We start from the raw sequence: 23,804 nt of genomic DNA, 5'->3' as shown, positions 1-23,804 counted from the left end.
GTGCATCCCCACCAGTACGCTATGGTAGCTCATTTGAAAGGCTCATTTGAAAGTCTCGAGGGATGACTGATAAATTTTATACACTGCATGAACCAGAACCAAACGCCACAGAAACCAGACAATCACTCTGCTCTGGAATGAACTCTCAGAAAAATGACAACACACAGTATATCACCTGGGCGTGCACACTTTTCACAAAGCCATCAGTCCTAACCCTCAAAGGAAATCTGCACAACACTTTCAAAAGACGAGCCTGGGAGCTTAAATTTGTAACTTTGCTAGACACTAAAAACCATGGTCACTGAAAGACACTGGATGTATGGCTTATTACAACAACCTGTAACCCACTACCCACTTTCTGTTCTAGACTACAGGCATGTTAATGGGCCACTCCACCTTGAATGGTCCCTTATAATATATATGCTAACTACCTATGCTAAACTCTGTGTCTGATCTTGTGTTTAGCTTGACATACTCAGCACCTTTTCCAGGCCTGAAGAAAAGATCTGAAGAAAAGACCTCAAAAGCTGGTCTCTCTCACTAACAAAAGTTGGTCCAATAAAAAAAAAAAAAAAAAAAAGATATTACCTCACCCACCTTGTTACTATAAAGTGTTCAGCCTAGACAGCTCGTCAACTTTACAGAAACCCAAAACTCAGCTATCATAACATCTGTGCTCTTTTTGCACCCAAAAAGGAACTTTTATGATGGAAATAGTGTTAACGGAGAACAGATGGGACTCATTCCATAGCATAACATACAGCATGTTGAGATCTATTTCCTAAACCTGCTTATTAGCAAGTCTTTGGATACATGAGCTTGTTTCAAAACACAGAGGTACAATGCAAATTACCCTCAAGTACCAAAGAAATTTCGCACGGCTCCTTAGTTACAAAGCTGAACAACAAACTTGCTCTGAATGCCTGATATAAGACCATACCTATCATGTTATCTCCATAGAACATACATGGAGAAGAGCATTGATAAGAGTTAAAAAGCCTAAGTCACTAACAATTAATGTATGTTTTGCATCTATTCTACAAGCAACTTGATAAGTAAGAACGTTAGACATCCTTTGATCTTTATTTTCTTCTATCACCACTTTAGCCATGTAGAAATCTCCCCCCACACCCTCCTTGCACATAAGTGAAAATATCCTATCAATAAATGGGAAATTTACCTGCAGCAGTAACACTCAAAAGGCAGAATTAATGCACATGTGCATCCAAGGCTTCACACCATACAAGTCTGCACCCCACACCATGACAGTCAAGGACAAATGCAGCACCAAGAGAGCGCAGAGCAAGAAGCAGAGTAACAAAGAGCAGAGAGAAGGAAAATTCAGTCATCTAGACAAGTACATCAGGTACAGCTCAGGAATCAGTCTCAAGTTCTCTTTAAAGGAAGATTCAAGATATTAATAAATGAAAAAGGGTATGCGACAATCATATGCACAATAGGTCCTGTGATGCACGAATATATAGGAGGTTTAGTTGAATGTATGGTCTGGGGTATAATCAGATTTACAGTAAGGAAGAACTGTAACTGTCACCTCAGGTAATTTTCTGGGGGTGAATTATTTCATCCTAATTTGTCTGTTAGAGTACACACCATATTAAGTGCAGAGCTTCTCTCTGGCTTTTCAAAAGTATTTCCAGTCTCAGGCACTCTCCCAAAGATTATATGTATGATAAAGTTCAGATAATTTACAATTTTAATTCTGAAGTTCTGCAAACCATGGTAGCAGTTTGCAAACTGTAATTTGAAAAGTATGCACTACAGTGATCAAACATACATACCAGATTCTGGAATTTTAATTACCCTCAATTAATATTAAAGAGAGATTTGAAAACAATGGTCTCCAATTATGTCTGAGCAACTTTTTCACCCTCACTTGTAAACACAAATGAGAGTTTACACACAAAGTTTATTTTAGTCCAGTAGATTTTATCATTAGTGTGCATGAGTAATTGCCAGCAAGAATTGCTAATGCTCATAATTAAAGGCTTGGAGATTTCTCTTAAAAAAAAAACTGTCACAAAATTAAAATATGGACCATGTGACTGCTTCACCAGCAATACAAGTACAAAAAATAAGTTTAAAGAGTTAGTCATTCTGCCATGGTTTACTCTACATTGAGCATGGAGTACCAATGTGCAATAAAGAGGAATATCCTGCAACTACTGTATATTTCCTTTTCTACAAGTATATTCAGCCATTCATATCGCACCACCTCAGGAAGAGGGGGAAAGTGTTTAAGGGGGAAAGAATCAGCAGGAGAGGACAGAGAAGTTTGCTGTCGGTGGAACTGTTAGTCGTGAAACCCAGCAGACTCTAGTACCTGTGCTCGAGTGATTATCAATGGAATCAAGCCTGACTAAGTCTCTGACGAAGAGTGTGTGCTCCCCACTGTTAGCATCATTAGAGCTATCCACGCTACCATGGCTCACCGTGTCCCCATCACTTCCACCCGTGGCATTCCGAGGAGCTAGAGATATGAACAAGAGCCAGTTAGTAAAGAAAAGGTTTGAAAACTTGTCAAACTTTAAATAAAGTCAATCAAACCTTTCCAGCTCACACAGATACTTACAGTTCCATAAATATAATTAAGCTATAGAGTAAGAGATCAAAGCAATTTAGTTCTCAGTGCGAGACACCCCCTCATACCACTGACCATGAACTTGGCAGCAGTCATTTTTCTGCACTTGAGAAAAACATTCCTGACTTGGAAGCATTTAGAACACACACACACACACACACACAATATATCACACTCGCAGCAGTCGTTAGCATGCACATCCTACCCTAGTTCAGCAGAAGAGAGCCTATTTCAGTCACTATTTATACATTACCTGATATCACAGACACCTGTGAGCTCCTTGTTGCTTTTTTTAGGCATTGCCGAAATTGTGCTACACCACGGACCACATTCTGTACCTTCGTCCACAGAAAGATACCACTGCGGTTACTGCTAGGCCAATGACTCTCCAAAACTGCCTGCAAAATCAAAGGCATTATGGTAGTAACTGCTTAGTCAGTAAGCTTTCCCTCTCTCACCCTCTACAGAAAAACTGCTCTCTTTTAAGATGTGAAATGCAAACATTTTAAAACTGGATTTTTTTTTAAAAGCCCTTCTCCCCTGGTCTCAAGGTTGTACACAGAGCACCAGTCTTGAATGACTAACATTCGATTGTGAAAAGCATGATTTAAATAGACCATGGAATGCATATTTGTTATTTACAATGCAGTACCAACAAGAGCCCCACTAAGCCCTCTGCTCCCATGGACTTCAGCTGGAGTGGTTTACTTGCACTGAGACATTCCCGCTCAGCTTCTGCTACTTTGAGAGATCCACAACTGCACCCTTCACCAAAAAAGGAGGTCTACTCCCAGCTTCACCACCTCTTCGATCCCCCATCCTCAGCCATATACCCTAATTATGGTCCTGTTCCAAGACTTAAGTATGGTAAAAATTGGAAGAGACCGCAGTTAAATTTCAGCAGCATATTTGGTTAACCAGCTCAGACAGAGAACTCTCAGACATATATACATACAGAAAAATGTAAAAAGTGATATAAGCACAGAGCCATGAAAAGTAAATTTTAAGTCTGTGTATCCAGCAAGCCCAATCAGGTAGCCAGCCAATAAACAAAGCAAGAAGATTGACATGAAAACCATTCAAGAGTATCAGCCTCCACAATGCATCTGAGGAAGACATGACAAAGACAATGAGAGTGACAACAATGACAAGTAAGTGACTGCTTACCTGCCCCAGCTTCATTAAGAGATCTCTTACCTTGTTGTAATAACCATAGGTGATCGCATTTGGCTGTACTCCAGCATTTTTCATTTCAAATAGGACTCTCACAGCCTGAACAGGATGACCACAAAGTCCGCAGAGCTGCATTACAACTCTATAGCACACCTGATAAGATTGAGAAACCCATAATATGGTCAATTTTAAGGAACATTCTGAAGCGAATTAGGCACCAAAACATGACCTAGTTTACAAGTGTTGAAGTCCACAAGAGAGAAAAGGCACACAAAAGCAACTATTCAATATAGAATCCTCAACGGCCAGGAGAGGGAGCACAAGTTAATCAGTAAGACAGTCATGATGGCGTCAGGGAACACTGCTAAGGATACTCACATTTACTCCATTATACATATCTGATTCCCAGATGGAAGAGGACAAGTTATAGGGAAAGCTATTTTCAAGTTAAGGATTATCCTGCTTCAGATGTGAGTAACACAAAAATGTAAAACATTTTAAAAATATGTATCATCATCATCCTTTAAATTTAGCATGGCTTCAGACTTCAATAAATTAATGTTTTTGTGCCTTTTAAAATTTGGTGTGTGAGAATCTGTATGCCCAAAGTCACAAACATATCTACCCCCATTAAATTCAATCCATGCCCTGAAGGATCGCCCCTTCACTAAAATGAGATAGTAAAATTATCTTTGCACAACGCTTATTTCTGTGCAAAGCTACAGAATACTAGCCACTGTTACCAAAAATCAATCAATCACTGAATTCTAAAACTGATCATATTTAGTGGTTTTAGAGAAATTAGTGAAAATAACTTTCAAAATGTTATTTTATGGTAAATTACAGCCTGTTGAGAAACAATCTCATTTCACACTGAAACACAAAGCAAGAAAATAGCAAAAAAGCAATGATTGTTTTTGCACAGAAACCTTTCTGAACAGTGAAAGCAATCCACATTTATGTTAAATATGATGGAAGAGTAACGGTAAGAGCAAAAATAGTATGTGAATCTCTCACCAAAGAGCAAGTAGAGCACAGGCAACCTCAGTACTAGTTTCCCCACACTGTCCTACCAAGGTGCCTCAACCCTGGATCAGGAGGGAGAGAAACCCAGTCTCTATGCCCATTAAATCTCTGGGTTTCTCTAATGAGGCACAGTATGAGGTTACTAGTTAATGCAACTGTGGAAGTGGTTTTTGTGAAAAAAACTTGTCCACTGGGAATGTACTGAGACCATTAGTCTAATTTCAAGTAGGCCAAGTAGCAGTCACAGAATAATTTCTAGTTCAAATTCAACTCAGATCAGTAGTTCCTATATGCCTGGAGATAAGAGGCTTTAGATCAAGGGACTTTTTCAATATATTCACCTCTGAGCCATCCAGAATAGTACTAGTCTATTTTACAGCCATGTCTGACATGTTGGTCACACTTTCTACATAGTTTACTTCAAACAGCAAATTTAAAAACACTCAAAGTGTACATTTTAGTCAGAACAGCCCACTGTTATTTGAAATAGACATTTGAGGACAAAACAAACACACACTCAACTGTAACCAGTACTGCCCTGTAGAATAAATTCTACATTGGACAGCGACAGATGCTCCCAATACACTTACAACCTGAAAATATAGTCATATTTACAAGAGCTATATGATGCTATTTTCAAGATGGCTCGCTCTGGCAGAATCCTAGGTGGATGGTTGATGCTTTCTGCACCAATAATCTCAGGAGGGGTGATAACCCTCACCCTCCAATTTATGGCACAACTGCCTTTGCTAGCATGCTAGTGTTGAAAATTGATTTTAATTTCCAGCTTCCCAAACTAACTGCAGCTTTCAGCACGTTATTTCAATATGCCTTTATTTAAAAAAAAAAAAAAAAGTTTAAAAACAAAAGTTGTAAGGTAGGTAGCAAGCTTGAACTTTACTTATTCTTAGAAGTGAAACATTAACAGTTGATGATTAACATGTTCTTGTACCTGAATTCCCATTGAATAGGTGCGGGCTTTTTTTTCCCCTTTGTACTTGCCTCATCTAGTGGTTCCACTTCGGTTTTCCTCATTTTAATAAGAATGTCATATGCCTGTTGCAGAGCTCTGACTTTGGGATGGGAAACTCTGATGTAGGCTGGCAGACAAATGAACCATAGACTATAACAGTGACTGAAGAGGCACTTAGCCCACAGTGGTGGGTTTGTGTAATACTTCTTGGCTAATTTATGGGCTGTTTTTATCTCCTGTAAAAGGCAGAAAACAAAAAGGATATAAACACATACAAAATATAGAACAGCTTGAATTTGGAGGATACATTTCTTTTAAACAGATACTAGCTTTTTTTAAAACGGGATGCTGCAGCTCATTACCCTAGAGGAAACTATGCAAACATGAACGTTAAACTGTATTTCTCAGAGTCTCCCTTCTGTAGAGCTCTTCATAAGATAATCATGGGGAAGAGAATGCATACTAATCCCACTGCAATTCTGCTCCAACCTTCTTTGTTATAGCATGTATTATAGCATAAACACCAACACATGTCTGGCTCTGCAGTATAGGCTTAGGTACAGGAAGCACTGCCTCTAAATTCATATTTATTTTGATTCGTTCCTCTACACATACACCTGTTTTCAAAGTTACAATATCTATTATTTAAACACCACACTAACAATTCTACCCAACACCTATGTAGTTTTTGATGCTCACACACTATATTATATAAAGGCAGTGCTAGTTAAAAACTAACCTGTTTTGTCCTCTTTGCCATGAGTGCTGGACTATTTGAAATGTTCCCTCCAGCTGGGTGCCTGTTGAACGAAAGCTTGAGCTCCTGTGGCCTGTCGAAGAGCTCAAAATCTAGTCTTGGGAAGTTTTTATAGCTATAAAAAAAAGTTAAGTGTCATATTTAAATTTCCAACTCTCCAAATGTTCTGCTCCAACCTTATATACTTAGTGCAAAGGCCTTCTACCTGCAAGCTGAAGGCTTCAGCACACTGAGATCAAATAATGTTTTGTAAAGATCCCACAAAATGGGAGTGAGTGGAAGGACAGGAAGGCTCTTCCAGTTGAGAGAAGGTTAGGGAGAAGACATAAGAAGGACTCCCCTTTGATCCATGAGCCCAGCAGAGACAGGAGACCAGTGAGTCAACAAGTGGCTAGCAGAGTCAGGAGAGAGAAGCTGGAAGCAGGAGCAACCCTGAAACCTCCAAACATTTCACAGGGCAGGGAAGACAGAAGAATTAGGCATCTCCTTCCACAGGACTGGGGGTGGCAGAATAGCCACAGTGGGAGGAAAGGGGCAGGTTCTACCACCATTTGGACCCGTGGGATGCAGTTAAAGAGCACAGGGCATCCACAGGGACAGATCCCCTGCCAGTAGTCTATGGTGTGTATTCACAATAGGGGCTCAGTGATCCTGTGCAGTTTCACTAGCTACCCCGACTGAAACAGGCATACTCCACTGCAGTTGGTGTGATATGCACACAGCACCAGCAGGGGAGGAAAACATGGAACATATATAGGGAAATGTAATTAGAAATAAGGATTCCCAGGTGGTGATCAGTAGCTGGTATTTAAAAGAAGAAAAAAAAAAGAAAAACTACTATCAGATTGCAGAAACTGACCAGAATTCAAGTTGTCAGTGTCCTTTTTATACCTAAAATACTGCAAGTTTAGGTAAGGGCTTAAAGCAAGATGCAATAGCTATGTGCGGTCATGTTTGAAGTGATAAGTCCCTATTCACTTGACTCATCAGTTTTCTAGAGCCTCAGCACCTTTGTTAATTTGCAATATACCTGTACTTAGGTGCTCGGGCCTGTCCATCATCAGGGGGAGGTTCTGGTGGCATTATAAACACTGTGTGTTCACTCTTCTGTGACTCATCAAGCTCAATTAATCGTGTATCTTCTGCAGAATCTACATCAACCTGCAAATTAGTATCAGGACAAAACACCAGGTTCAACATTAATAATAGTTCTTCTACATATTCAAACTCCACTCCCACTCACATTATATTTTCACTTCTACTTTGCAATCAGAAACCCCTGAAAACAAATATAAAGGAGACATGTACCTTCTCTCCCTTTTCTGTTCCTTTATCAGGAAAAAGCTAGAAAGATGAAAAAGTTAGAGTTAGAGCTTCTTGTAAAACAAAAAACTAAGTATTTTTACATATACATATTTTCATTGAAGTTGTTTCCTCTACTGTGCCACCAAGATGATCAAATTACACTGTCATATTACTTTGAATGCAAATAATCTCCATTACAAATACTCCTTCCTTTTACTGAAAGCTAAAGGAGCAGGCTGTCTCAACAAGCTTCAGGTTGGTCACGTGAGCAAACTAAATAAGCAATCCTAATTCTAGAAAAAGAAACTTTGCTTCCTTTAATTTAGTTTAGGGTTATATTATCTCCAAGAAAACAGTGTCTTCCTACCATACAATACATTAATTCAATAGTTAGGAGCAAAAGATTCATTCCAGGATCCTAAAAAATTGAGCCAGAAACCAAGACACTACCAAAACCAAGATACTATTTTAATAAAAAGCACACACACACAGGTAAATAAATGCCTTAATTATTGATCATCTAGTTTATGGTAAATTATGCACTTGGCCTTTAACAGATTAAGAAATACCAAATCACTATCCATTTGGACTGGAATTACACCCTGGGAACGGATTACATTTTGAACATGGATGGGACTTGGAAATTATTCCAAAACCATCTATATAGCACCAGTTGCATTTACAGACAAGATGGAAAGGTCCCTACCCCATCAAGACCAACTACACAGACACCACACATAAAAAAGAAATATGTTGGGAGGAAGGGATGCAAAAATGAAAAAAGTCTGAGCAGTTGTGTTTGGCACACATGTTGCTACTTTATAAATACATGTACATTCTAATGACAGCTCAATGAAAATTTGGGGGTGAAGCATGACAAGTGGAGTGGATGATTAGGGATTAGAGACTGACTGAGACCGGTGAATATTTAGAATGCACTTGATGGAGGTATGAGAGGAGCAAGGTGGAGATGGCATGCCATGTACTCAGAGCAGTCTCCATTTTTCTTTACATGAATCACTGAAATGTGTAGCTTTTAACTGGAGAAGTTATGGGAGCCCACTGCAAGTTTCCAACACTAACCAAAAATAAGATGAACATGCAACAAGATGAAGTGGAAAATGACTCTGAATGATAACTGCAGCGAACTCCATTATCTCACAACAGCTGCTGCTGCTCCACTTTTTATGACTAAAAGCCACAGACATTAAGGCACAATTAACAGCAGCACATAAATACTTTTAAAAAAAAAGAATGAAATACAATTGTTCACCTTTTCTATACAGTCATCAAAAAATGCCAGGCTGGTATCCTTGTCACTCACAAAACTGCACTCTTCTATGAAGCGGCTAAATATCTGTGTTTTGGTTAGAAGCATGTAGAACTTTGTGTAGGCACGGTCTCTACTTTTTAAAAATCCTGGTTAAAAAAAATTTAGAAAAACTAAATACTAGTTTTAAGATGAAGCCTCAAAAGAAACAGTCAACAACAACAAAGTCACATTTGTCTGCAGTGTTTCACCTGTCAATTGTTATACTAACACATAAAATCACTTAAATTTCAAGGAGTTGCTTTGTCTTTTTTTTTTTAAATAAAGTTTGCTTACTTTGCATTAGACAGTACATGGTGGATAGTCACTTACACCATTTCCCAATATAATTAGTTTCCTGGGTTTGTGTACTTCTTTCACACAGCAAGAAAGGAGACAAAAAAAATTCACATAAAAACTTAAGAAAAAGTGACTGTAAAAGGTCACAAAAATGTATGGGTTCTCAGGGGCAGATGTAGGATTGGAAAGTTTTTTAGAATCTTTTTTCAAGTGTCCCATTAACTATCTCCATTAAGAACTTTTCTCAACTCTGTCAAAACAGCAGCCTATCTGAAGTCTACACAACCAGAATGAATTGAGGGGAGTCAGTTGGTGTTCCTTATATTCTTAACCTTTTTCCCCCCTCAAAGTTTTCTATTCTTACCCTGTGTAGAATTAAGAACACTTTCATTTATTCTCTGTGTTATCAGGCCACTAGGGCTTGGCTTCTAAGAGCATTTATTCTCAATACAAGTTGCAAAGTTTCTATAATCCCAAGAGCCGCCTTAAATAAATGTGCACACCAGAGATAACGTCACATTATTGAGAGATGATTTTGTCAGACCTTCAACAATAGCAAGACCTGCAGTTACATTAGCAGAATGGCCACGTTACAACACACAGATGCTATTTATTACTGACCAGCTTTACTTATATTTTAATCAAATTACAACATTTAAAAGATTCAAAATAACTTAAAAGGGCAAGATTCTGCTTTCAGATGTGATGTTAATGTGAAACATGTGCTAATTAAACTGCATTTAAGCTTTTCAGAGCACAGGCCATGTCCACCAATGCATTTGGACAGCACCTAGCATAACAACATCCTGACCCTCACTGGGCCTTTGGGCACTATTATAATAATCACCACAACACCAACCCTGCCCTTGATGTGATCCAGGACAGCCTCACCTTGAAGGTCAAACAAGGAATCAGCAGCAGTAGTTTTATTTGAAGGTGCCTGAGTAATTGGCTTGAGGAATGTTCTGTACCCCTTTAAAATAGACGCCATGAAGCGCAGAAAAGCCTCTTGGATCTCCATCTCAAGTTCTGTCATCTTCTTCTGCCAAGAGAAATCTGCCTCTATAGGCGTCATCTCCACTGCAGAGCCGTCTTGGGTCTTTCTGTGAACTAGAAACAGGAGCAAAGGGAAAGTGAGCTTTATTACGGATGACATTAAAACAAATTATCCTAGGAACACCCAAGACAGATTTTTCTTTCCTTTTATACTTAGCATTCCCGAAAGTAGTAAGAATGACAATACAGAAAACTAAGGCCTTATCTACACTATGAAATTAGGTTGCATTTATAGAAGTCGGTTTTGTAGAAAGTGTTTTTATACAGTCGATTGTGTGTGTACCCACACAAATGCTCTAAGTGCACATAGTCGGTGGAGTGCGTCTACAGTACCAAGGCAACTGTCGACTTCCGGAGCGTTGCACTGTGGGTAGCTATCCCACAGTTCCTGCAGTCTCCGCCGCCCATTTGAATTCTGGGTAGAAATCCCAATGCCTGATGGGGCTAAAACATTGTCACGGGTGGTTCTGGGTACATATCATCAGGCCCCCTTCCCTCCCTCCCTCCATGAAAGCAACGGCAGACAATTGTTTTGAGCCTTTTTTCCTGGGTTACTTGAGCAGACGCCATACCACGGCAAGCATGGAACCTGCTCAGCTAATCGTCACCATATGTCTCCTGGCTGCTGGCAGACGTGGTACTGCATTGCTACACAGCAGCAGCTTATTGCCTTTTGGCAGCAGACAGTGCAGTACGACTGGTAGCTGTTGTCAACGTATTCCTGGGTGCTCTTTTAACCGACCTCGATGAGGTCAGGGGCACCTGGGCAAACATGGGAGTGACTCAGCCAGGTCATTACCCTTTTAAGTTTCATCTCATGATGATTCAGTCCTACTGCACCGTCTTTTAATGAGCAGCCAGGAGATGACGATAGCCAGCAGTCATACTGCACTGTCTTCTGCCGAGCACACAGGAGATGACAATGGCTAGCAGTCATACTGCACAGTCTGCTGCCAGCAAGATGTATAAAGATAGATGAAGTGGATCAAAACAAGAAATAGACCAGATTTGTTTTGTGTTCATTTTCTCCTCCCTCCCTCCGTGAAATCAACGGCCTGCTAAACCCAGTTTTGAGTTCTATCCTTGAGGGGGCCATTCTATTTCTTGCAAAGCCACCCCATTTGTTGATTTTAATTCCCTGTAAGCCAACCCTGTAAGCCATGTTGTCAGTCGACCCTCCCTCTGTCAGAGCAACAGCAAACAACTGTTTCGCGTCCTTTTCCCTGGATTGCCCGAGCAGGAGTAGACGCCATAGCACAGCAAGCATGGAGCCCATTTAGCTCACCGCAGCAGTTATGACCATTGTAAACACCTCGTGCATTATCGTGCAATTTATGCAGAACCAGCACCTGAAAAACCAGGCGAGGAGGCGACGGAAGCGCGGTGATGAGGACATGAACACACTTCTCTCTAAAACTGCATTCCCCCACAATTTGGAGATCATGGTGTTAATGGGGCAGGCTCATGCCGTGGAATGCCAATTCTGGGCCTGGGAAACAAGCACAGAGTGGTGGGACCGCATAGTGTTGCGGGTCTAGGATGATTCCTAGTGGCTCCAAAACTTTCGCACGCGTAAGAGCACTTTCATGGAACTTTGTGACTTGCTTTCCCCTGCCCTGAAGCGCAAGAATACCAAGATGACAGCAGCCCTCACAGTTCACAAGTGAGTGGCAATAGCCCTGTGGAAGCTTGCAACACCAGACAGCTACCAGTCACTCGGTAATCAATTTGGAGTGGGCAAATTGACTGTGGGGGTTGCTGTGATGCAAGTAGCCAACGCAATCATTAAGCTGCTTCTATCAAAGGTAGTGACTCTGGGAAATGTGGAAGTCATACTAGATGGCTTTTCTGCAATGGGATTCCCTAACTGTGGTGGGCCTATAGACGGAACGCATATCCCTATCTTGGGACCGCACCACCAGGGCAGCCAGTACATAAACCACAAGGGGTACTTTTCAATGGTACTTCAAGCACTGGTGGATCACAAGGGACATTTCACCAACATCAACATGGAATGGCCAGGAAAGGTCCAGGACGCTCGGGTCTTCAGGAACTCTGGTCTGTTTAGATGGCTGCAGGAAGGAATTTACTTCCCAGACCAGACAATAACTGTGGAGGATGTTGAAATGCCTATATTTATCCTTGGGGACCCAGCCTACTCCTTAATGCCCTGGCTCATGAAGCCGTACACAGGCACCCTGGACAGTAGTAAGGAGCTTATCAACTATAGGCTGAGCAAGTGCAGAATGGTGGTAGAGTGTGCATTTGGATGTTTACAGGGTCGCTGGCGCAGTTTACTGACTCGCTCAGACCTCAGCGAAACCAATATTCTCATTGTTATTGCTGCTTGCTCTGTGCGCTCCACAATCTCTGAGAGAGTAAGGGGGAGACATTTATGGTGGGGTGGGAGGTTGATGCAAATCGCCTGGCTGTTGAATACGTGCAGCCAGACACCAGGGCGGTTAGAAGAGCACAGCAGGAAGCACTGCACATCAGAGAAGCTTTGAAAACCAGTTTCATGACTGGACAGGGTACTGTGTGACACTTCTGTTTGTTTCTCCTTGATGAAAACCTGCCCCCTTGGTTGCCTCTAAATTCCCTGTAAACCACCTGCCCTCCCCCCTTCGATCACAGCTTGATTGCAAAGGAAATAAAGTCACTATCGTTTAAAAAACATGTATTCTTTATTGATTATAAAAATAGGGAGATAACTCACAAGGTAGCCCGGGTGGGGTGTGGGAGGAGGGAAGGAAAAGGCCACTTTACAACTTGTTGAATGACAGCCTTCTGTTGCTTGGGCTGTCCACTGGGGTGGAGTGGTTGGGTGCCCAGAGTCTCCTTGCCCCCCGCATTCTTGGGCATCTGGGTGAGGAGGCTATGGAACTTGGGGAGGAGGGAGGGTGGTTAAGCAGGGACTGCAGCAGCAGTCTGTGATCCTGCTGCCGTTCATGAACCTCCACCAGACGCCAGAGCATGTCTGTTTGATCCCGCAGTAGCCCCAGCGTTGCCTCATGCCTCCTCTGATCTTCCTGCCGCCAGCTCTCCTCACATTTATCGTCCACTGTCCTGTACTCTGCTATTGTGTCCCTCCACACAGCTCTGTCAGTGCCGGATGACTGCATGAGCTCAGAGAACATTTCATCGCGCGTGCGTTTTTTTCGCCGCCTTATCTGAGATAGCCTTTGGGAAGGAGGAGGGAGGCTAGAAACATTTGCAGCTGCGGGAGGAAAAAAAGGGAGTGAAGTATTTTAAAAGATACATTTTACAGAACAATGGCTATACTCTTTCACTGTGAACAACACTATTCACATTACATAGCACATGTGATTTTGGTACAAGGTCGCATTTTGCATCTTATATTGAGTGCCAGCGGCTTTGGTGTTAGAGATCACGCACGCAGTGCCGGGCAACAGAATTTGGCTTGCAGGCGGCCATGGTAAGCCTGTCTTTCAGCTTCTGCAACCTTCATAGCAGCAGCGCCCTCCTTTCCCATACCAAGCAAAGTCTGTTAAGTTGGACATTTAGTGCTGCGGTTTTAATGTTAACATGCAGCAGCAGAAACCAAACTAACCCCCTCCCTGCATCCAGTTCTCTGGGATGATCGCTTTTCCCCTCCCCCCACCGCCTGGCTGGTATCAGGGAAGATCCCTGCTAGCCAAACGCGAACAGCTCAGCGCCAATGGCCGCCCCCCCCACCACCCCACTCCACGGCTAACTGCTGGGAGGACTTCTTTTCAGCCACCGGCAAACAGCCCAGTAAGAATGGGCACCTCTGAATGTCTCCTTAATTAAATTCCCCTATTTCAACCAGGTTACCATGAACGATATCACTCTCCTGAGGATAGCAGAGAGAGATAAAGAATGGATGTTGCTTGAATGCCAGCAAACACCGGGACCATACACTGCCAGGCTTTGTCATGCAATGATATCAGATTACTTGCTACTAGCATGGCATGGTAAAGTGTCCTACCATGGAGGATGGAATAAGGCTGCTCTCCCCAGAAACCTTCTGCAAAGGGTTTTAGAGTACTTCCAGGAAAACTTCATGGAGATGTCCCTGAAGGATTTCCACTTCATCCCCAGACACGTTAACAGACTTTTCCAGTAGCTGTACTCGCCATGAATGCATCCCAAGTCCTCAGGGCTACTTAATCATTAAAAAAATGCTTGTTTTTATAACGTGTATTATATTTAAATAGGTACACTCACCAGAGGTCCCTTCTCCGGCTTCATTGGGTTGGGAGGGTATTTCAGTCAGGGTGAGAAAAAGATCCTCTTGTCGGGGAGAACAGTGTGCTGTGTGCTCTCCCCAAACTCCTCGTCGTCGTCGTCCTCATCTTCCCCATCTGCAAAATCCTCAGGCATGGCGGAGAGTACCCCATCATCGGAGTCCACGGACAGGGGTGGGGTAGTGGTGCCGGCCCCCCACCAGAACTTCATGCAGCTCAGCGTAGAAGCGGCATGTCTGGGGCTCTGTCCCAGAGCGTCCGTTTGATTCTTTGGTTTTCTGGTACGCTTGTCTGAGCTCCTTAAGTTTCACACGGCACTGTGTTGCGTCCCTGATGTAGCTTCTGTCCCTCATGGCCTCTGAGATTTTTTGAAATATTTTCGCATTTCGTCTTTTAGAACGTAAAGTTCTGATAGCACGGATTCCTCTCCCCATACAGCGATCAGACCCAGTACCTCCCGTTCAGTCCATGCTGGAGCTCTTTTTCGATTCTGGGACTGCATGGTTACCTGTGCTGATGAGTTCTGCATGGTCACCTGTGCTGATGAGCTCGCCTGGCCAAACAGGAAATGAGATTCAAAAGTTCCCAGGGCTTTTCCCGTACACCAGGCCAATGCATCAAAGTTCAGAGTGCTGTCCAGAGCGGTCACAATGGTGCACTGTGGGATAGCTCCCGGAGGCCAATACCTTCGAATTGCGTCCACACTACCCCTAATTCAAAATGGCGATGTCAATTTCAGCGCTAACCCCCTCGTTGGGGAGGAGTACAGAAATCGGTTTTAAGAGCCCTTTATGTCAAAAAAATGGCTTTGTTATGTGGACGGGAGCAGGGTTAATTCGGATTTAATGCTGCTAAATCCAACATAAACTCGCATTGTAGACCAGGCCTAAAATTCTCTGCTCTTCATGAGATTACTAACTTATTTCACATGGGCTACTTAAGAACCATTATATGGCACCTATTTCCATTCCCTATCATCATCTGGGCCAGATTAAAAAGGCTACATGCACACAAGAGATCTCTTTTCCGTAAGCCAGCCAGTCCTGCTTGGATATTAGATAATTAAAGTGGGATCCATCACAACACCTGTCACCTCCTAAACTGAATTTCATCTTTTGCAATGGATCAGTACACAATCAACATTGAAGATCAAGTTTTCACCTCGCTCACCACCTGGCTTCCCTATTATGTACTGTAAAATTGCATCTCCACATAGAAGTGCCTACACCCGTTAAAAATTCTAACATCTCTGTGCAGTAAAGTGCTAGAAACAGCCAGGCGACATGCAGGGTTTACACTTGTAATGTAGGCACTTTACTGCACAGAGATGTTAGAATTTTTAACGGATGTAGGCACTTCTACGTGCAGATGCAATTTTACAATACATAATAGGGAAGCCAGGTGGTGCCTCATCTACTTGTGCTTTCACAAAACTGTGAGAACGCATGCAGAGTTTACACTTGTAATGTGAAAGCACAAGTAGATGAGAGGTGCTAAAAATTTACCCCCAGTATGCTATATTGCTACATTTTTTTATTTTGTCACTCCGCAAGTGGCTTTGCTTCAACCCTGTAATATCAATATCATCTCTATCTCAGTTCATTTAAGATTTCTGTGAAATTTAAGAGAGAAAAAACTAGAATATCAAGACATTTTTGTATGAGTTTTGTTTACTATGTTATGAAGGGGCTTCAGTCTTCTAAAACTGAGCGTGGCAGACTGTTTTTTCCTACACACGCAAGAGAAATCCGTTTCTGTGCTATCTTGATGACATTTTTCCTTAGCAGTGCTAACTTAATATGTGTAGTGCAAAAGAATAAAAGCATTAACCCAATTTGATGCACACCATTGCCTCTGCTCCAGTTAAATCTGGAACTGAGCCTATAGCAGCTTTGTGTTAGTTATAACATCTGACTCTGAATATATCCTGCTGAGAGAACTCAACGCAAGGGCAGGTTGGGCATAAGGCTTTCACTGAAAGCTTACTGAAAATAGAGGGAAAGGAAGAAAGTCATTTAATTCCCTAAATCATTGCATATTATTTCTGTTTGAATGTTTCCTTCATTTTACAGTCTTTATATACTTGTGACACAGGAGCCAGCAGCACCTCCTCAGTTCAGTGTAAGGTGTGTATTATTAAACCAACTTAAAACTTCAAATTAAAAGGTCCTATCTATATTCCTAAGGCAGCAGTGTCTGAAAATAGTTTGAATGTGACTCCTGCCAAACAGTTGGTTTGGACAGGGCAAAGCCAAAATAAGAAATTATTCACTGAACAAAATACAATTTCTCTACAAATATTTGGTCAAAGTTTAAGCTACTTACTGACTTTTATACTCACATTTTCAGTGGGCTATGTAAATACTGTTGACAACTTATTGCCCTCATACCCTTAACATTTTTTCCAGTTATCTTGGCACTTGTTTAGAGTAATGGTCTAACATGAACCTAACAGACTCGTTTCCAAAATGTGGTTCAGTGTGAGCTTTGTTTGAACTGTGTTTTAAATACAATTCCCCTTTGACAGCCCCATCTATGTTGAGAACTGGAAAGAATCTCCATATGGTTTAAAGTTCAGAATGACAGCAAAGTAAAAGTGCAAAAATGTCACGCCAGGTACTTAAAGGGATGGCCTTACATTTATAGCCATGGTTCTTATTTGTTAAGAGTTGCTGGTTTGTACCAGCAAAATAAATATTCTGTGAAAATTATTGTAATTCCTTTGCATAGGGCAGCTTCCCTTTTCCATCCCCATGCTTTACCTGATGCCAGCTGTGGATGCAATTTCCTTAAGGTGCTGAGTAGACTTTTGCATGGCTTCTTAGGAAGCTGTTTCCAGTTCATGCTCTTCTTATCATCCGATCTACACAGTGAAACAAACAATGCATGCAAAATAAAAAAGAATGGTAAGTGTATGAAAACAATGTTTTGTTACTTCACTTTCAAGATGGCACAATACCAAAACAAGATGGCACTGGAAAGAAGTCTTTTCATCACTTTTATTTCGGTGTAGAAATAAAATACACAGTAGAAAGTACAGAACTGAAAACTATTTTGTTTCCTCCAAATAATATAGCAGTCTAAACTGAGTTTGGATCTGATCCCAGATTCACCTGAAACCAGAACTTTTGTTTAGATTTGGTTTAGACATTTAAATTGGTGCTTTAATAAATCTCAAAGTGGCTGCTTTTATCTCATTGAAGAAAATAATTTAATCAGGCTCATCTGCACTTGATTGACATGAAAACATACAATTCATCTCACTTACTGACCTTCCTATTCCTATTCCATTTCGTACCCAATAGCAGTCATATAAATATAAAATATATGCTTGGTGCATGGCAGAAAACGGTAAACATAGCAATTAGTAGGGTGACCAGATGTCCTGATTTTATAAGGACAGTCCCGATTTTGCGGGCTTTTTCTTATATAGGCACCTATTACCTCCACCCCATCCCGATTTTTTACACTTGCTATCTGGTAACCCTCGCAATTAGGAGCAGAGTAATTAGTATTAAAATGCACGTAAAACAGTATTGGGGTCCAGCCTGGTATCTTTATGGTCATATGCTGCACTGCGACATGTACCAGACACACTGATTCAATGTCTATTTCCTGTCTCAATACTAGGCCAGCAGGGACTGGGAAGGCTGAGGATTTAGCACACACTTCGGGACCTATGTGGTTGATTAAACAACGCAGTTAACTGGCCTAAAGTGAGGTTCTTCCTTGGTTAGAAAGACAGCGGCTACAATGCAAGTCCTTGTTTAGCAGAGAAGAAATAAACGGAGAGGGTGGGGGTAAATGCTGAGAACTCTAGGCATGTATGTGCCTCCCTTCTGGAATGCAAGGGGAGAGGGAAGTTATTGTAGCAGGGAATGTAGCAGATATTGCTGGCACAGTATCTAGTCAGTCATTACTAGTCTGGCTGATACAGACATGCTCATTTGTTGCTTTGCATCAGTAATAGGATTGCTCACCGACTGTTGGATCACTATTAGTATAGCTGATTACATTCTTGTTTTTGAAAATTTTTTAGACATTTTACTAGAGATAAAATTGCCTGCAGAAATTATAAACAAAAGAAACACTTAGCAACTATACGTGTCTCTTCATTCTCAGTGTTTTACAAATAATGAGCCCAACCTCACAGGGGTCTTTGCAAGAACAATCACTCCCATTTTACTCATAACGAAACTGAGGCAGAGGATCTAAGCAAGAGCTGTCAAAAACTATACAGTAAGTCAGAGCCAAGATTAGAACTCTGTGATCCCTAGCTTGCAGTTGTGTGCTCATGGAACTCTCCTCCCACTTTCTCTCCCTGATCTCTCTATAGCAACATTGGCTATACTGTTTCTCCAGTGCAACAAATAAAACAAAACGGAAGACTTATTAAAAAAACAAAACAAAAAAAACCTTCTTTTCCTAACAACCTCCCTCAAAAAGATTGTCATTGTTACTTTTGCAGATATTGTCTGAGAGCAACAAAGGACAGTCACTAAAGAGAATGTTGGATGAATGAAAGCCATTCAACATTTGCTGGCAGTAAATAATGCTTCATCAGTCTATGATAACTGATCTATAGCACTAAATGCTTTCAAGAGACACTTGTCAATGACTAGTTGAGATTGTTGTACTAGAAAACACTGCCTTTCTGAAAAATATTATCCCTTCTATTCAGCTCTAAGGGTCTTTCAAAATTAGCTTCACTATAGCAGCACTGTTATATTTAATAAAACGTATCTCCCCACCGAAAAAGGAATGGGGCTTAAATAAAAGCCAGCAATAACATTCATTTATAACACTTCACGTTTCTATACAGTCTTCACTGACATAGATACTGCATGAACAAGTTGCTGAGATAAAGAAATACCCCCATTATACAGGTGAGGAAAGAGTTGTCACATGCCTAATGAGAGAAAAGGAGGGTATGTATTTCCAGAAGTGAAACTACCAACAGCTCCAATCTACTTCAGTGGGAGATGTAGGTATTCAGCACCTCTGAAAATCAGGCTATAGTTACCATCAGTAAAATGGCCAAAATAAGCAAACAATTTTAGGTGATCATCTTGAAAACATGAACTTATGTGACTGAGCTGGGCAGGGAAACCAGGTCTCCTGCGTCCCAGTCCCCTGCCTTAACCAAAAGATTTTTTTGTTGTTTTTGGTTTTTTTAAGTTTAAGTTTGAGAGGCTTTTTAAATGTTACATTTTGCCACTGTTCACCACCACCAGGTTTTAACCAAGTTAGTGCCGGGAACTACAGGAAGTCCCACAAGAAATCCAGTTCCTAGAAGATTTCCAATCCATTAACTAGCCCAAATAAGTTTTATATTATTTGAACTTTCATCTGCTTATTTGAACTGAACCTTTTGCAATTCATTTATCTCTACTTAATACCACACCACTACACACTGGAGATATGGAGAATCACATCTCCATGACTGAATACTTAAGTCTCTACTGGCAGTGTTTTTAAAACAAAAATACCCCAAAACCAAATACTAAAGATATTGTTACAAGAAGAAGAAAAAAACCTTTCAATTCTATTATTTTCCTCTTCCTAGCCACCATTCCTTCTGTAATACAGTCTCCTAAATGGACTGCTGAGAACAAATTTTGCTATATTTGCATTAAAAAAATACACAAGCAGCATTGTTCTGCAGTATTTCCTTTGATAGTACCACAGGAACAGTGAGTCTTGCAGTAGTTGAAAGGAAACACTTCTTTTTCCAATAAATATCACAGGAACTGTCTTCTTGACATGAAGAAAAAGAAGAAAATGTTCAAACTAAGTCAAACCCACTGACTAATTGTAACTCAAATATTTAAGCATGAAAATCTGATTAGAGTTAAAAATTTGACATGGCACAATACAAAACGTATTTCTGCAGAGGAAAAGAAAACATGTACGGTGTGCAATTACAGCCAACATCATCATCATTCAAGATTGTTGTTTCCACTAGCCTGGAATAATCGTAAAAGGCATGAGACAATTCACTAAATAATTAAGTCTAAATTAATCACCATCTTATTTTTACATTAATGATTAAGTTTAAATCATTTTAATAAATACGTTGAGGAGAGAAAGGTCAACTTTTCCTTGAGAGCGGGAATTGCACAGACAACTGCAAAAAGGAGACAACTACTTTTGGTTAACTCATTCACAATAAGGAAAACACAACAACCGTAGCACTTAATGAAGCATAGTATACCTTATATGTGGTTTAAAAAATTAAAAAGGACACAGTTAACATGAAATCTAGCCAGCTTTAAAAAAAAAAATAGTTGTAAAAGTAGTTTTGGGTACCAGAATCCCTCTGAGATTTGTGGTATCATAATCACTTTCTTAAAATTCTCTCTATTGCTAAAGAAGATAAAGAAGGAAAATTAACTAACTATACAACAATAAAACTGACTATATGCAAAATGTTGAGATGCACAAAATAAACAAACTGAAGATAAAAACACTCTACTCATTCAGTTGCAATACTGATAGGGGTCACTTAACACTAGTAGGTTAGCATTTTCAGACGAGCGTGTGATTATTAGATTAATGGGAGTCCTTTATTACAGCAAGAAAAAGGCTTATACAGTCATTCAGCTAGTTCAACATGTACTTCTTTATTATTAGAGTTCTGCCCCTTCAGTCACTCCTCCTCTAATTTGTCTATACAGTGCAGTATTTGAAATAACATAATGGAAGTTACCCAGAAATCAAGTTTGTACTGCATTGCACGTAGAAGCAATAGAAAGCAATACAGTTTCAACTGAAATATTTACATCACAAATATTGCCAAGGGCACATTCAGAGCAGCATTATCAGATATTTTTTCCCCACTTCAGAGTTATGGTTTGAATGTAATTCTTGGTACATAAAATGTGGTTTTGAAAAGAACTGCGGTTTGACTAGTGAACATTCAAGAGTTTGAATTTTGGAGTACCAGAAAAATCCTCACATCTGCTGTTCTCCACAGACCCATTTGCCATCATATTCTATACTAAATACAACAGGATTAGAAATGCAACCTAAGGGTCTGAGTTTTAATGGAAGGTGTTTTTTTCCCTCCACATTCTTCATATAATATATGCCTCATGTCATTATGACTCTCATCCAGCTAAAGGAACTAAAGCTTCCCTAATGACTTAGAAGACTGAATTCATGCTTGACAAAGGACCTGAAAAGTGGATATCAGCATTGTATATACATTTCTATTTCAGCTGGTAGTTTTACATTAAACTGAACATCCGTATGTTCGTGGGACACATGTCTGGAATTGTATTTCACTCATGCAGACCAAATTCAGAGATGGTGTAAATGGTGGTGCAAGGGTGAGATTGCAGCAAGGAAAGCAACCAACAGGATGGTATAAGATGCAGGCCCTTCCCATAGTTTAACTTACACCCTCTGATCACTTGCTTCTTCTGTCCTACAATTCCACCTTCCTCACATTATGTTACTGTAAGCCTTACGCATTCAGACTTACACCGCCACTTGCATCACACTTCTGAATTTAGCCCAAGAGGCCGATTTGGTACATTTTAGTTTTCTATGAAGCATTAGCAGCAGCAGAGAGAGAGAGGCTGATGAAACATTCTTCTATATTATACATGTCTCCTTACTGGTTACTTTAGGGATTTCTGGATCCCTATATAAAATCAGTAAAGTTAAAAAAAACCAAACTTACAGGTATACCATGTTTGTGTCTAAGTCAATGCAAACAACATCCTGTGGTGGATCATACAGATCAAAGTATCGTGAATCAACTCCAACTATAAATGGAACAGGAGCACTGAGCACTGCTGCCAGAGACAAAGGACACAGGGGGATGTATGGACACTGCCATTGAAATGGAAATATCATCTGAAGGAAAAATGAAATGAAACCCATGTATTAAACAGGACAACATAGATATTGTGCAATAAAAAACAACAAGTGAAGTTGGTGAATACAGAAAACAAACAGACACTAAGAGCTGTGTTACACAGTCAACTAAAGCCACCTTCAAGGTTGCCTTGCAGGTTCTTCAGTGCACTTTTTAAAGGGCTGCATAACAAACTGTAGCAATTCTAATAGTTATAACGATTAAAACTGAGACCTAATCATAACTGATATTCACAAAATGCCATTGCTGTAAAACGGCTATTTAGGGCAATCACACATTAATTTACAGTCAAATATTAAATATATTAGCCACTCTTGAAGGCATCAGAAAAATTCATTGAGGAAGCAAGAATTTCATGGATTTCTGCTATAGTTCCTTCACCAACTGTGTTTGCAATATCCTCACTGATATGTCCACAATTAATTTGCTTTGCACTGGAAGAGAAAATGCACTTGAAAAGTATATTTTTAACCTAATCTGCAAACATTTTGCTAAAAGATTAAAAAAAAATGTTTTTAAGCCCCCCCTAGAGGAAAAATATAGCTGCACTGAAGTGTGAACAGTATGGCATTAACAAAAGATTTCAGAAGCCATGGAAGTTCTGAGCTTCAAACCTTGCTATTCCCCTACCAAAGAGAGAGATATCATTAACATCATAAGCATAGGATTCAAGGGAACTGTAAAGCCAAAGAGAGAGGTTCAGAGTAGGTTTCTTCTCAAGTTTTAGGCTGAAGTTTCTTGCAGTTAATTTTCGCTCAGAAAAGAGACTGTTTATTTCAACAAGAGTTGATTGAGCTATGTGAGTTTATGCAAATGTTTTTCTGTGTCATTCTAGTAACTCAAAAGTGTTTTTTTTTTTCACTTTCCATTAATTTAACCCACAAAGAGACTAGTATTATTGGCACACAAAGATATCTGGTTCAAAAGTACATCTTCAGAGTCTCCTGAGGCATTTGAATTTGGATGTACAAATCTCTAGAGAGTCTGTAAGAGTTGGGACCTAGCTCCCAGCTACCTTCCTTGTGCCCTCAAATTTTCTGTGGTACCGCCGCTGAAGGACACACAGACCCTTCTCTAGGACCTCTGACCTGCTATTTGTGGTCTCTGACTTCCCAAGAAGTCAGCATTCCATTACCTTGGAAAGCATCAACCATTAAATACCCCAGAAGCAATTGTCAAGGACTGCAAAGAG

The 23,804-nt window shown here is 40.5% G+C and overlaps 1 protein-coding gene across 1 annotated transcript in view; it reads right to left on the bottom strand.

Annotated features, from left to right (window-relative positions):
- The window catches only part of DENND4C (DENN domain containing 4C), a 114,402-nt gene that overhangs the window by 30,146 nt on the left and 60,452 nt on the right, over window positions 1-23,804 (bottom strand). Inside the window, exons 10-20 of the mRNA XM_073345479.2 lie at window positions 22,415-22,590; window positions 17,490-17,590; window positions 10,334-10,552; window positions 9,107-9,252; window positions 7,837-7,872; window positions 7,559-7,689; window positions 6,511-6,643; window positions 5,801-6,007; window positions 3,797-3,925; window positions 2,853-2,997; window positions 2,342-2,488 (exon numbers count right to left, since the gene is read on the bottom strand). Coding sequence (XP_073201580.1) covers window positions 2,342-2,488; window positions 2,853-2,997; window positions 3,797-3,925; window positions 5,801-6,007; window positions 6,511-6,643; window positions 7,559-7,689; window positions 7,837-7,872; window positions 9,107-9,252; window positions 10,334-10,552; window positions 17,490-17,590; window positions 22,415-22,590 — 1,570 coding nt within the window. The remainder of the gene's footprint in view (window positions 1-2,341; window positions 2,489-2,852; window positions 2,998-3,796; window positions 3,926-5,800; window positions 6,008-6,510; window positions 6,644-7,558; window positions 7,690-7,836; window positions 7,873-9,106; window positions 9,253-10,333; window positions 10,553-17,489; window positions 17,591-22,414; window positions 22,591-23,804) is intronic.

The sequence above is a fragment of the Lepidochelys kempii genome, chromosome 5 (assembly GCF_965140285.1).
Source record: "Lepidochelys kempii isolate rLepKem1 chromosome 5, rLepKem1.hap1, whole genome shotgun sequence".
NCBI classification, from domain to species: Eukaryota; Metazoa; Chordata; order Testudines; family Cheloniidae; genus Lepidochelys; species Lepidochelys kempii.
This window is presented reverse-complemented; position numbering and strand designations above follow the sequence as displayed.